The sequence below is a fragment of the Phoca vitulina genome, unplaced genomic scaffold, assembly GCF_004348235.1.
Source record: "Phoca vitulina isolate PV1807 unplaced genomic scaffold, GSC_HSeal_1.0 scaffold4, whole genome shotgun sequence".
Lineage (NCBI taxonomy): Eukaryota > Metazoa > Chordata > Mammalia > Carnivora > Phocidae > Phoca > Phoca vitulina.
The window spans coordinates 78,801,187-78,816,421 of NW_022589707.1; the positions used below are offsets into that span (position 1 = coordinate 78,801,187).

Sequence of the window (15,235 nt, forward strand, 5' to 3'; positions counted from 1 at the left end):
AAATGTTTCCAGAAATTGCTAAATATTCCCTGGTGGGAAAAACTGCTCCCAGCTGAGAATTATACTGCCTCAGATATATCAACTTATTTAATCTTCTAAACTACTCCAGGAGATAAGTTCTACTCTCCACTGTATAGGTGTGAAAAGAGACGCACAAACAGATTCAACTTGCCTAAGGCCACATCACTTGTAGAGATACAGCTGGTATTTGATCCAAGGTAGTCTGACTCCAGAGCCCCACCTCTTAACTGCTGCCCTAGAGCCCTGACCCCTTTCTGACTTTAGGGCTTAATGAGCATAATCGGCTTGTTGGATCAGAATCCCTTTCAGAGTTATTGAAAAGAAATTGCTTCAGCAATGAAGACTGATTCAGGAATTGAAACTAACTTCAAAGTAAGAGAGAAGAGGGCATACGATCTCCACCTAACTAGGTATATACCTGAGTCACAATAATTGAAAGAAACCATTTTTCGAATGGTCAACCATATATAAAAAAAAATCTAAAACCCCACAGCATGGTAACTTTCTTCTTCTACCACCTATAAATCATTTTTAGATCTAGGTAGAATACTTGTTGAGCATAATTTAAGTGCCTCCTCTCTTTTTCCAAATGATGCACCAGAACATTATTTTAATTATATAACAAAATGATTTCCTGATAAATTTCAACATAGTATATTTCATATATTTTATCATGTTTGGTGTTAGAAATTAAGATGTTTATTTTTAAAGATTTTATGTATTTTGAAAGAGAGAGAGAGCACAAGCATGTGAGCTGGGGGAGGGATGGAGGAGGAGTGGCAGAGGGAGAGGGAGAGGGAAAGAAATTCAAGCAGACTCCCCACTGAGTGAGAAGGCCAAGGCAAGGCTAAATCCCAGGACCCTGAGATCACGACCTGAGCTAAAATCATGACCTAAAATCATGACCTAAGCCACCCAGGTACCCCTAAGATGTTTATAAAGCATATATTAAAATTAGGGTTGAAAAAAGTTCTATTCTTTTTTTGTGATGAGATCTTTTAAGATTTATTCTTAGCAACTTTTAAATATGCAACACAATATTATTGACTGTAGTTACCATACTGCATGTCTCCATGACTTATTTATTTTACAGCTGGAAGTTTGTACCTCTTGACTCTCTTCACCCATTTTGCCCCCTACCCACCTCCCTTAATGCCCTTCCCCTATGGCAGCCATCAGTCCGCTCACTGTATCTAGGAGTTTGGTTTCATTTTGTCTTTTTTATTTCACATATAGGTGAAATCAGAGTATTTATCTTGCTCTGACTTGAGTATTTCACTTCGCCTAACCCCCTCAAGGCCCATCCACATAGCTGCACATAGCAAGATTCCATTCTTCTTTATGACTAAGTAGTACTCCATTGCATACATGTACCATATTTTCTTCATCCATTCATCCATCGATGGACACTTAGGTTGCTTCCATATCCTGGCTACTGTAAATAATGCTTTAGTGAACATAGTGGTACCTATATCTTTTCAAATTAGTTTTTCATTTTCTTCAGATAAATCGCCAGAAGTAGAATTGCTGGGTCATATGGTGGCTCTATTTTTAATTTTTTGAGGAATCTCCATACTGTTTTCCATAGTGGCTGTACCAATCTCCATTCCCGAGGCATCTCCTCTCTTAATGGAAATATCTGGCCCATCAGCCAGCATAATTCTCATCATTAGATCCCTTCTTGTAATTGGAGATTCGTATCTTCCCATTACAGAATTCATTTGCAGATGACCCTTGTTAAAATGCTAATATCCATATTAAGCTCTGTTAGCCTTCATTTAAATAAATTAATCAAATTAGTGAGTGAGTCATTTAGCAAGCCATTAGAAAGGAAATTACAAACAGACAAGTTCTTATGGTCCAGTCAGGAGCAGGGAAAATCCGGTTACAAGGTCTCCTGCAGGGAAGCCATATATGGGGCTGGTGGCACCTCACAGGGCAGGATGGGACAGGCAAGGTGCTGGGCAGGGGACAGGTGGCCAGCAGCGAGGAGGAGGCATGGAGAGTCACTTACATTCCTGTAAGTGTACTTTGCCTCCTTTCCATCCTTCATTCCAGTGCCCCATTTGACAACCTCTTCTCCCTCTGACACTCCAGAGTTCTTCCCTCAAAATGCAGATTGGTCCCAGCCTATCCAAGAAGGCTGCATGGCAGACCTGCCACTTAACAGCCAACTAAGAGGGGCTGAAAACTCCCCCAAGTGTCACTGCTCCTCCTTGAATCAGCTACCCACTTTAATGATACCTGGATTTCTACGTGCAGGAAACCGAAGCCTGAAATCGCAATGCACATGGCTTCCCCCTGGTCCTGGTTTCTCCAAGCATCTTCCGGAACACAAAATTTTACCACCTTCTGTGGGCAAGAGATGTAGGGCAAGGGCAGATGTCATCCTTTGGGGGGCAAACAGGAAGTCCATTCCTTCTCCCCATCTCATTACCGCTAAACAAATGCAAGCATACAGCTGCTTGTTTTCTTTGATCCAGAACGTGGCAGACAATAACTACACGAAAAGGTTTCCTACCTGGCAGTGCCTGTTGTGAGAAATTTTCTTCAAAAAAGGAATGAAAGAATACAATGCCCCTGAAATGTAATTAAGCACTGTGAATCTGCTTAGAACAATTTTCTAGTATTCAACTGCTAACGGAAATCTTCTTCAAAAATCTGAACAGACAAGAAATCCAGACCCAAGGTTCATAACTGATGTAACAGGAAAACATTTTATTGTGGAACTCTTAAAGGCCAATGATTAAAAAAAGAAAAGAAAACCATCATGCGGATTAAAAAGCTAGGTTGGGTGGTTAATTGCAAGAGTGACCAGAAAAACCGCACACAGGCTGCAAACACTAAGCAGGCTTAGAGATGGAGACCTGGCCTATATCTGATCGAACTCTACCTTGTCCCTTTGAGAAAATCAGGGTGAAGGATAAACATACACAAGCTTGGATTAAAAAAAAACCCCACCAACTTCTATTTATTATATTTTGCAACTATGATCTTTTAAAACGGTGGCCTTAGGAAAATCTGCTTTGGCAAGCAACTGCAGAGGCTCCCGTGGAGAGGAAGTGAAAAGACTGGGCTTATATACAAGGCTGCTGGCACGTTCAAAGCGCAGGGGATAGTTCACAGAGCAAAATGTAGTCTTAAGTAAATGGGTTTCAGGCAATTTCAGTGTTAAGATAACATCATTAAGAGTAGAACAGATTGTGCTCAAACCCTGCTGTTTATAATTAACACGTTGCTTCCAAATACTCCAGGGTCCCTGGTAAATAGTCTTCTGCTCACATCCACCCAGACCAATCAGAGTATTTTCATCAGATTCCATGCTGGGCCAGCACCTGTCTGGACAAATCCAATAGAGCCAAAGAACTCCTCTCCCTGGCCAGCTAAGTAGTTGGATGAACACAGCTTGGCTTAGTCATTGTCACAGTGTCCATATGGCTTTGAAGCTTGTTTTCACAAGAAATCATACAAGTATTTTATTATGTCAAAGTTCACCGTCCTATAAACAAAAATAGATAATATGTTAGCATCCTCACCCCCTAGACTGCTCAGCTTTGTATGTGTGATTCTGGGAAGCACATGCAAAATAATTCACAACCAATGCTAACCAAAATCCTATAGTGCTATCAAAAGCACCATAACAGGAATGGAATTGATTTTATAAAATGTCACTAGGAACAAAGTTTCTTTAAAAAGTTTCCTTTTTTCTCCCATGCATTTTAAAGTTTGCTTTTCTGAAAAAAAAGGAAGCGAAGTTAGAACTATTCAACATTCTGTATTTCAATTATACTACAGAAAGTTTAGATTTCATTTGAAAGCTATTTGCTTTTTTGTCTAATAACCAGAATAAAGTAATTACAGATGCAAAAGTATTTAAATCTTCTCTGCTTCTGAACACTGTTTATCTCCCCAAACACCTGTTTTATCATTACATAATGCATAGCTCATCCGTCCTCGTTTGTAGCTTTCATTCTTTTCAGTCTTTTAACACTGGGTGACCTGTATGTGTATTGTAACTAAATCTGTATGATCCAAGAATACGATACAACAAACAGACGATGTGAATGTATATTTTTGTACTCTGATGGCAGGCAGAATAAAATAGCAGAGAGAGAGAGACATATAATTATTCTCCTTTCTCCAAACTCATTCTTCACTATAAATATTCAGACTTGGAGGTTTATTATTTGAATAAATGGTGAAAATAATTAGTTATAATGATCTAGCAATAAGTATAAAATTAAAGCCTTAAAGTATTCAATTCTGCAAAAATAATCATCCATGGGAGAACAGTCTTTTAAAGATTCACTAATTGCACACTCTTATTTATTAAACCATCATCAATTAATGTTTTTGTCTATCATTTTATAATACACTTTCTAAAAAAGTTTCTAAGCAAATGACTGACATATCAAATATTGTTTAAAATCTGGAATGGGGAACTATGAATACTGCTTATGAAAACACATTTAAAAATAGCTCAAATGAGATGCTCTGGCTATTGTGGTACCTAATGTAGGACTAAAGAATACCTTACTTGCTTCATTACAACAGTGCCTCTGAAGAATACTAAACCTTTCCAAATGGTATAAAAACACTGCCAAGACAATCCTGTTATCATTAACAATAATAAAACAACTAAAAACAATTACTAAAATTAAAAAAAAAAAATCTCAGGCATAAAGACGTTAAAATGTGTGGTTATTATCTCATAATCTATTTCATTTTTATGTTTTTCTTCTGTTCAATTCTAGGACCTCCCAAATATACTGGCAACAAGGTATCACTCACCATTTTTTTTTATAAAGTCTTAAGAAGTACAAACTTCCAGTTGGACAAAATTGCCAAAAAACGTAAATCATACCAGTTCAAAAGATCGTTCTTGGAGGATTTTAGAAGGAAACAGACATAAAAAGCTTTTCTAACCACAGGCAGAAAGGGGAGGGGAATTTGTATATTTCTCAGGTATATACCCACCATAACTTTGGGGTTTTTGACGTTGTGTGGGAAAAAAATTTAGAAGCAGCTAAGATTAAAACATTTACATTTCAAAACTACAAGATCAGAAGCTATTATTTGATAGAATGTGAGACAGTCATAGAAAATGACCAATATGAAGACACACCTACAATGCTAACAAGGGAAAAGGAGAACAGCATCACAGCTCGGTAGTGACAGCACAGGGGAAGCGTCTGTATACTGGACTAGGACCAAAGGAGAACACGAACTAATGAAATACTGTGTTAGTGGCAGGACTCCTCTATTTTACTCAGTCTAGCTGGGTAACTTTAGCAGAATTTCTGCAATAAATTTTCTTTGGCAGAACAAATGGACTGACTTAAAAACACTACGCTCTTTAAGTGTCTTCATCTATAAAAGCTTCAACTACGTTCCCTTTCTCTGCTTTGCCACTAGAAAATACTCAAGCAAACTAAATGATACCATTAAGATTTTGGGGCTTTTTCAAGATAGTAAATGATTCAGGAATTGAATATGTAAGATCATTCCTTTAAGAAACATTTAGTGCCCAAGATGTATGAATGTCTTTATCTTCCCTCCATCCCCCAATGTAAACTGGTGACTTGCCAACTGGTCCCCACGTATATTATTCTAAGACAAGGCAGAATTTGAAAGAATAACCACAAGGAAAATATAAAAAATTATGTCACACATTCTGAAGATAACTTTATGCTTTACAGGGCTCAGAGACAAACAATTCACTGTAAACAACACTTCAAATTTCTACAAAGAGAATGATGTACTTTGTACTTTCTCTGGCTTTTCATGGCTTCAGATGCATATTAAATTTATATAAATATGATTTTAAGGTTTTGGATAGTTTTTATATAATACAGGAGATTCTTAGAACTGAAATGAATTATTTTCTAAAGTAAGCATACAGAAAAAAATAGGATAAACACAAATAATATTAGTGACAATTTGCCTAGGAGTAATTAATTCTTAAATCAGAATTCAGAATACTTTAATACAAGTTAGTTAGATGGTATGTCTAAAGATTTAATTTTGCCTTTATCCTTTTATTACACTTTATTGATTCTTTTACTACACTGAAATACTTTTTTTCTCATGGGATACTATTTTATTTCCTTTTACTTTTGTGGGCAGTTTGAGTTTGGTTCCACTGACAACTTGCAACCGGACAACTTTAAGCAATCTTATGTTGTCTTCCCAGTGACTGTGTAAGAAAGAAACTTAAAACTACCATTCACATTAAGAACAAGCCAAGGACAATATTTAATAAGCTTCTCATCATCTGTCTTCTCCCATATTCTACCTCCATATTTTGTGCTTCCTTTAAAGCCTCCCACTGCTTCTCGGTCCAAACCTTTCCCCTGTTCATTGGTCAATAAAGTTCTCTATGTCCTCTACCTCTTCCATGAATGTTTTTTCTCTTCTGGGTTTAACTGAAATCTGGCTCCCCCTGAAGGACCTAGCCTCCTCTTTAGCTCTTTCTAATGAGGTTAGACTCCAGGCCGTCCTTTGGGTGGGGTTCGGTGTCCTGGTGCAAAAAGCTCTGCTCCTCTGAGACTCAGATCATTCCACTCACCACCTTGTGTCCCCCTGCCATTATGTCTTAGTCACTGAATCATGCAGCACCCAGTCTGGTCTTCCTCTCCATCCCAAGATCTGCATAGTGACCTCACTGCATACCTACCTGTCTTTCCTACCTCCAATGGTCTTCTTTTTTACTCTCATGATCATATTCAGAAATACTCTACCTCTAAAAACATAAATTCTGTCATGCTATCCTCTGATCCCCAAGCTCTTTCTCTAGGCGATCTGGAACACCTTGACACAACCAGTTCACAAGCCCCTTCACTTGTTCGTGATCTACAAATACTTAACTGGTATTATGTGCTAGGCACTGAGCTACTGGCTCTCTACCGGCTTTACTTCCTTCCTTCCCTTCCTAGCTTAGACTCCATGGTCCATCACTTCAAGCACTCACTAGCATCCAGAAAACTTACCTGGCAAAACCTCAATCCTATGTGATTTCAACAATATCCCTTTGCTGTCCCAGTACTTAGCACATGGAATGCTATTAGAGAAGATCCTAAGTTTCACAGATTGGTGCCACTGTAAATTCAAGGTAAGGAACTTTAAATGGGCCCTCAGTACTCCCAGCAAGTTCCTTCTCCTGACGGCACCTTCTTCCATTCCCCACAGCACTATTTCAAATACCCATGTTCCTCTCAAACTGCTACTACTTCTGTCCTTAGTCTCAGTTTGTCTCCACATTTAGAGGCTAAATAGAAGACATCAGAATTCCCTCGACTTCTTGCCACCAAACTTCCAAACTCAGCTCCATCTGAATCCACTTTTTCCTCATGTTATAATGCAAAAAGAGTCCCCTTCTTTCATCCAGGGCTATTTTTTTCAACTCATGTTTCTAAAATCCCATGTTGATATACCGTTTCAGACTTTAATCTCTCTGTCCTCTGTATCATTAATTCTCCTCTATCACCCCTTTTCCATCAGCATTTAAATATGTTCAAATGTTTAAATAATAATAACCCTCTCACAACTCCACAACCCCTTTAGTAGGTAACAATCCTCTCTTCCTCTTCACAGCAAAAAGAATCCTAGAATACAGGCTCATGAGGATAGGATATAAATCTGTTCTACTTGTTGTTATATCCCCAAAGCCTAGCATAGTGATTATAATGGGCAATACAATAAATGTTAAGTGAACAAATGAATTAGAAACATTCTATTTGCTGCATCAATTTTCTTATAAATACTATTTAAATATGCTATAATCTGACTTCTAACCCACTGTATCCCTGTAAGTGTTCCTGATAAAGTTGCAAATGGTTATTTTATCATTAAATCAGATGGGACTCTGCTTGATTTCTTGGCATCAGTTGCCAGTTTTGATCATCACTCCCTTCCCTTAGGTTTTCCTACTTTTCTTGTGTATGTAACTCCATATATAACTGCTTTATCCACTTAAGCCTGTATCACAGGTATTTTTCTGTATTTTTAACCTTCCAAAGTATGATTTTTAGTAACTGCATAGTGTTTTTTTAAAATAAGTAGGTACAATAAATTACTGATCCATTCCCTTGTTTTGGACACTTAGGTTGTGTCCTCTGATCTAATCATTCATTCTCTACTACAGGAGTCTGGAACTAGACATACCTACCTCTTCTTCAGTAACTATCCTTATGATCTCTTATCTCTACCACACCTGGATTTGGAATGAAACTCTGTCTCCTTAATTCCCTTCTTGTTGCTGCCCCAAAGGACAAGCCCACAATGGTTCCCCTTCATCTGAAGTTTTACTGCTAATCACTATAGGAAAACATGAACTATTTATATATTTAGCATATACTAAGTTTAAAGCATTGTTTAAGTTTGAGGTAAGGCAGTGATTGGCACAAACACAGTCTCTGTTTTGAGCTTCATGGGCTTATACTGTCGGAAGAAAGATGAACTCTAATTATTAAGTAATTAATTAAAACTATGATAAGTACTAGAGGAAAACAATGAGACCTGTATACTGTGATTGGAGTGGGGGCACACGATGGTGGTCATGGTATGTTTAAGAATGCTTCTTTTCATTTAAATTGAAATCTAAAGGTTATGCAGCGGTTAGCTAGATAAAGGAGAGGAGGTGATGGAAAGTGCTGCATTTGCAAAGATGGGAAGCAGAATGGTGAATATGAAGAACTAAAAACAGCCAGCAAGGTTAAAGTGCAAATACCTAGGGGAGCACTGTGTGTACCAGATGTGGCTGGGCGATACAACGAGGCGGCAGGGGACAGATCACTGGGGCCTTGTAAGCTACATTAAAGATTCTTGTTTTTTTAAATCCCAAGAGTCATAGGAAACTATTGAAGACTTTTTTTTTTTTTGGAAGTATAATTGATGTATAATATATTAGTTTCAGGAGTACACCATATTGATTCCACAATTCTATACATTACTAAGGGCTCACACAATAAGTGTAGTCACCAAACAACATTATCACAATCTTATTGACTATATTTCCTATTCTGTATTTTTCATCTTCATGAATTATTTATCTTGTAACTGGAAGTTTGTACCTCTTAATCCCCTTTATCTATTTCACCTATCTCCCCACCCACTTTTCCTCTGGCAACCACCAATTTGTTCTCTGCATTTAAAGAGTTTGGTTTTTAGAGTCTACATATAAGTGAAATCACATGGTATTTGTCTTTCTCAGCCTGACTTATTTCACTTAGCATAATACTCTCTAGCTCCAACCACGCTGTTGCAAATGGTAAGATCTCATCCCTTTTATATGACTGAGTAATAGACCATTGCATATATGTACCACATCTTTATCCATTCATCTATTGAAGGACACTTGGGTTGCTTCCATATCTTGGCTATTGAAAATAATGCTTTAATAAACATAGGGGCACATGTATCTTTTCAAATTAGTGGGGTTTTTTTCCATAAGGAGTTAATATCCAAAATATATAAAGAACTTACCCCACTCAACACCAAAAAAAAAAAAAAAATCCAATTAAAAAAGAGGATTAAAAGATGATTTTAAAAAAAAAGAGGATTACAAGGGATTAAAAAATGAACAGAGGACCTGAACAGACACTTTTGCAAAGAAGACATATAGATGGCCAACAGCCATATGAAAAGATGCTCAATGAATCATCAGAGAAATGCAAATCAAAACCACAATGAGATATCACCTCATACCAGTCAGAATGGCTAGTATCAAAAATACAAGAAATAACAAGAAATAACAAGTGTTGGTGAGGATGTGGAGAAAAGGGAACCCTCATGCACTGTTGGTGGGAATGTAAGTTGGTGCAGCCCCTGTGGAAAACAGTACAGAGGTTCCTCAAAAAATTAAAAATAGAAATACCATATGATCCAGTAATTACACTATTTGGTATTTACCCTAAAAAACAAAAACACTAATTCAGAAAGATATATTGCAGACTTTTAAGTAGGAGGGTGCCATTAAATTTGTATAAAATCATTCTGGCTATAGTGTGAACAACAAGTTATAAAGGGTAAGAGTAGACAGAAGACCAATTAGGAGGCTACTAGAGAAGAGATGGTGGTGGCCTGGTCTATAGAGGGAACAGTACAAATGGTAAAAGTGAATGAATTTGAGATCTATGGGAGGGACCTGGTAGTCAACAGGACTGATGCTTGGATACTGTGAGTGTGGGAGAGAGAGATGTCAAGAATGACTCCCAGGTCCCAGGCCTGTATAATGTGGCAGACTGCAGTGTTAACCACTGAAATAGGCAACATCGGAGGAAAGACGAATCATTCTTTTTTTGTTGGCAGGCAGAAGTAGAGGTTAGAATTCCTGAGTTCAGTTTTGGAAATGTATTGATGTAGCTGAGAAACATCCAATAAAGGTCAAGAATATTAGAATAAAGGTCTGGCCTTTAAAAACTGAGGAGTTATTAATATAGAGATGGTTGTTTAAGTCATGGGAATAGCCAAAATTGCCTAGGGTAGAAGTACCATATGAAAAGAGAAAAGAGCCAATTTTTTTTTTTTTTTAAAGATTTTATTTATTTATTTGACAGAGAGAGAGACAGCGAGAAAGGAAACACAAGCAGGGGGAATGGGAGAGGGAGAAGCAGGCTTCCCGCTGAGCAGGGAGCCCGACGCGGGGCTCGGTCCCAGGACCGTTGGGATCATGACCTGAGCCAAAGGCAGATGCTCAACGACTGAGCCACCCAGGTGCCCCAAAAGAGCCAAGTCTTAAGGACCAGCTACATTTAAAGGTAGGGTGGAAAGGATAAACTGGCAAAAGAGCCATAGGAAAAAAAAAAAGCCAAAGAATAAAGAGGAAAACCAGAAGAATGAAATCATGGGCTCTAAGAAAAGAGTTTTAAGAGAGAGAGTGGTCATCAGTGTTAGATACCACTAAGTAATAAACAGCCTGAGAAAATTTCAAAAAACGTTCTGGGAAAGATGGAGGAGATAAAATTCAGATCACAGGTGGAGGAGAGACCCCCACCTACTGAAAAAGGAAAGAGAGAAGATGAACACCAATGTAGCTGAAGGAGTTCTCAACTGATGGTTAAAATTTTGTTCTGTAAAACAGGTGAATGCTGAACAGAGTGAATTTGAAGAGTCAAGAATCTAGGTTAAAAAGAAGCCTGTGAACCATGTGCTCTATTCTTCAATATATGAGGTGGAATGGGTGGGAGGCTGGTAGAAGATTATCAAGCATAAGAAGAATGGGGAAACAGAGCCAGATTGCACGAGGCCCAAAGGAGTCCACATTTCTACAACAAGTTGGGGGCAGTAGCAATCTGGAAGTGGCAACATAAAGGAAGAGTGGTGGCACTTAAGGAGCATCCAACCTTGAGAGATTAGCATGTGAGAAAATAAACAGCTACCATTAGAGGTAACTCCAAGGGAAGGAGTATCCCCAGGTAAGAATCAGGTTTTCATTAAGGCAATGAGGAAGAGTATTAGGAGAAGACAGAAGGATATGGGAGGGAGAGAAAGAAAGAATGGAAGGTTAAATGAGCAGAAAAAGAACACAATATATCATGGGGATGAGGGAGTGGAAGAGGGAAGATGTGGGAAGAAGGAGGTAGTTATTCTTTGGACACTGCCCGTGGAAGGCAAGGAAGAGAAAACAAAAGTAACAAAGCAAGTTAGAGAGATCCCAAGTTCTATGACAGAATCCCAGGTCTAGAAGTCCTGCTCCCTTTTTAGGTAGTAAATAGAAGCGCACTTCTCTGGATGTGTTTAATATCACTGATGCTATGAATTAAGTTTCTGTTGGGTTCACTGTATATTCATCATATTGGGCATTCATAAGCCTCTGTCCTGTACATGTTTATGTTGGGGCACAACCCAACACATTCACAGTAATGACAAAATCCCTTAAATAAATACACTTCATTCAAAAGTTACGTCTTTGGTAGAAGCTCATAGATACAGAATTTTTAAAATAGTTGTTTAGAAAAAGAAAGGTACTGCTTTATGGTCATAGTGAATACACTCAAAGTTTCTGTTCAATTTCTTCTGGGTAAAAGCTGCCCAGTTTTGCCACAACAACACATTTTAAAACCTTCACTTTATGTTTTAGAGTCTACATGCCATCAAAATATCTCAAATACCTGCATCATAGTATCACAGAACTTTTTCTCTGCACAGAAGAGACTTCAGGGCAGAGGCCGCCAACCTGTGGACTTCAGAATGTTAGGAAGCTGTCGACCTCATTTGAGGAGATCTGCAAATCCATACCCGTGTCAAGCACTATTTTCAGCCTGAATAAATAATGTTTCGTGCCTATATATAATTTTGAAATATATGTAAATATTTTCAAGATTTTGAAGGATATTACAATTCAATCTTCATATTCAAAAGGGTTGGGAAAGCCCTGTCTTACGGATTGTCTTATTTCACCTGCCAGTCTACACGGCCTGACAGACTGCTATCCAGCTGCAATCATGAGATGAGGTCATTTATTCACATAAATGGCTGGAACATTTTTCGTAACAGTAAGTAGACCTCTGTGTGAGGAAACTCGCTACATTTTAGACAGCTCTCATTTTGACAGACATACTTTCTTCCCTAGAACTTCTAACGTTCTAGACTTACTCAGAAGTAGTCTCATCCACTTTGTACGTGAAAGCCCCTGAAATACTCGAGAGAGTTACTGCCTCCTTCCTAGGACTTTACTCTCATACCCTGTCCCTCAGTCAGGGAGGTGACATGGTTCCTCATTCTACCACTCTCCTCCTGCCCCCCCTTGGCACATGCCCATTTGTCAATGCCCCTCTTAAAATGCCAAGCACAGGACAGCACACCAGATTTGTTCTGCCTATGGGAACACACAGCAGACCTATTACATCCCCTAAATGAGACACCAGGATCGTTAAAACCTTGCCATCAGCTAAAATACTTAGCACTTAAGCCAGGTCTCTCCCACCTTGTTTTAGGACATTTCAGTTTTTGTAGTCAACTGTCCATTAAATCCTATCTTGCTTCTATGGGACCATTATCCCAGTCTTTTAAGGTCTTTCAGAATCTTCCTTCTTTTTGCCGTCTAACATATTAGCTACTTCTCCCCAATTTTATGTCATTTGTAAATTGATGAGAGGGTTCATTCTACAGTGAAACTTACTCATTCTTGGCACTTAAATGATCTTCTCTTGCTTAAATGACTAATGACATTACATTAGGAAGAACATTTTTATATTTAGTATATCATTTACATAATTCAAGACATTTTCCATTAACGATTATTCTATGCTTACCTGGCAATAGCTCTGATGAAATCTAGAGATACTGTGCATTTGTATTTTGGTCCATCAAGCTGATCATCATGGCCAACCAGGGTTAATAGCTGAAGGGTCACTAGAGAGGTAATCTAAAAATAAGAAAACATTTTTATGAGCTGTTTTGATGAGATAACATGATGCCCTCATTTCTAAAACATTTTATAGTTCCTTTGATAAAGATATATAACTGAATTCATAAGAATAACTGCAAAGAATATAACTTTGAAATTGGTATACACAAATGTGTCATATGCTTAAATTCCTGGTTAAACTAACAACCAGTCTTTAAGGACTCCACTAGAGACAGCTTTGTTTCATTAATGACTCATAACTGCTAATCTTTAAAAACTACAAAGAAAGCACATTCCTTCTGTACTCAGGAATTTATGGAGTTTCTATCTTAACACTTCAGAATATCAAATCTGCACTCCCTTGAGAATTGTGCAGTTAAAATGTGGATGTGGGCCTTTTTCAGAGTTGGGTAACTGGTTAGATGAGATAAATACATCCTTCAGACCTGGGCTTAGTCTTGATTACCAAATGGGTAGTCAGGAAAACACCAAAAGGATTAATACTAGCAAAACTAAAAGTGCATTTTAACAAGTCAAATCAAAATATAACTTCACATTCATAAGCCCAAGAAAAGTATTTTTTTAAAGATTTTTTATTTATTTATTTGACAGAGAGAGACACAGCGAGAGAGGGAACACAAGCAGGGGGAGTGGGAGAGGGAGAAGCAGGCTCCCCGTGGAGCAGGGAGCCCGATGCGGGGCTCAATCCTTGACCCTGGGATCATGACCCCGGTCGAAGGCAGAGGCTTAACAACTGAGCCACCCAGGTGCCCCAAGCCCAACAAAAGTATTATGTATGCTAATATCCAAGCAAGAAAGTTGATCCAAGAGCTGGAATTCTTTGAGCAGCCCATTCTCTTTTCCCAATTTCTTTCCCCATCCTTCACCCCCCCAATTTCTTATTCTCATCTCCTAGATAACAGGAGAAGAGGTCAGCAATGCCAACAAGAAAAGATAAGGAGACTTGCTTTGTGGCAATATAAGGGATAAGAGTTTTTAAGTCTGTAATACCTAATCACAAGTCTTAGGAATTAAAAATATTCATTTAATTTGAGACTAATACTTTGCAGATGCTCAGTAAAACATTCTATAAGTGATTAAAAACAATAATAGCAGTAATGACTTGCTTTGTACCAAGTACTCTATACACAGTATCTCATTTATTCCTCAAAACCTTAGAAGGTGCACATTATTACTCACGTTATAGATGAGCCTTAAAGGTATTAAATAACTCTCCAGATCCTAGGGCTGGTAGGTGGCTTAGCAAGATTTCAAACCTAGAGTCCCTACTCATCCTACTACAGTACACAGACTCCATTCCCTCCCATTTTAAAGAGAAAAGTGTTATGCAGTGTTCAGTCAGCTGTCATTACTTTATTAACAAATTAAAAAATGAACAGATGGTAGATTCCACAGTATTTTATATACAGAAAATTCTATATTTAGCAAATATGAAGCATTTTTGCTAATTAGAAAAACATTTTGTGTTAATATACCAAATATGAAGCTCTGCACTCAAAAAGCTATGACTTTAATTTCTAATTCAATATCACAAATTATGTTATGCCTTGAAACGTTTTTTATGGATGTGTGTGTTGAAAAGAGTTATGCATTCTGCAGCTGTCGTACACTATTTTACAGGTCTATTAGAACAAGCTCATTTGTAGGGTTGAAATCTTACAATCTCCAGTTTTTATCTATTTCATCTATCGAAATTGACAAAAAAGCATTAAAATTCTCCCACTGTGAGGAGTCTGTCCTTTTCTTTTTGTGATTGTTAGTTTTTGCATGCACTTAAAACCACTGTGTTTTGCTGGTAAATTAAACCTTTTCATTACTATCTAATGGTCGCTTTCTTCAGTAATG

At 37.9% G+C, this 15,235-nt stretch overlaps 1 protein-coding gene across 2 annotated transcripts in view; it reads right to left on the bottom strand.

The window, feature by feature from the left end:
- Positions 1 to 1,568: 1,568 nt before the first annotated feature.
- The window catches only part of ORC5 (origin recognition complex subunit 5), an 88,533-nt gene continuing 74,866 nt past the window's right edge, over positions 1,569 to 15,235 (bottom strand). Inside the window, exons 12-13 of one of the 2 annotated variants that reach the window (XM_032402328.1) lie at positions 13,275 to 13,387; positions 1,569 to 3,520 (exon numbers count right to left, since the gene is read on the bottom strand). In XM_032402328.1, the coding sequence (XP_032258219.1) occupies positions 3,475 to 3,520; positions 13,275 to 13,387 (159 nt within the window). In that variant the 3' untranslated portion in view covers positions 1,569 to 3,474. The remainder of the gene's footprint in view (positions 3,521 to 13,274; positions 13,388 to 15,235) is intronic. The other variant, XM_032402326.1, reaches the window with a different exon arrangement.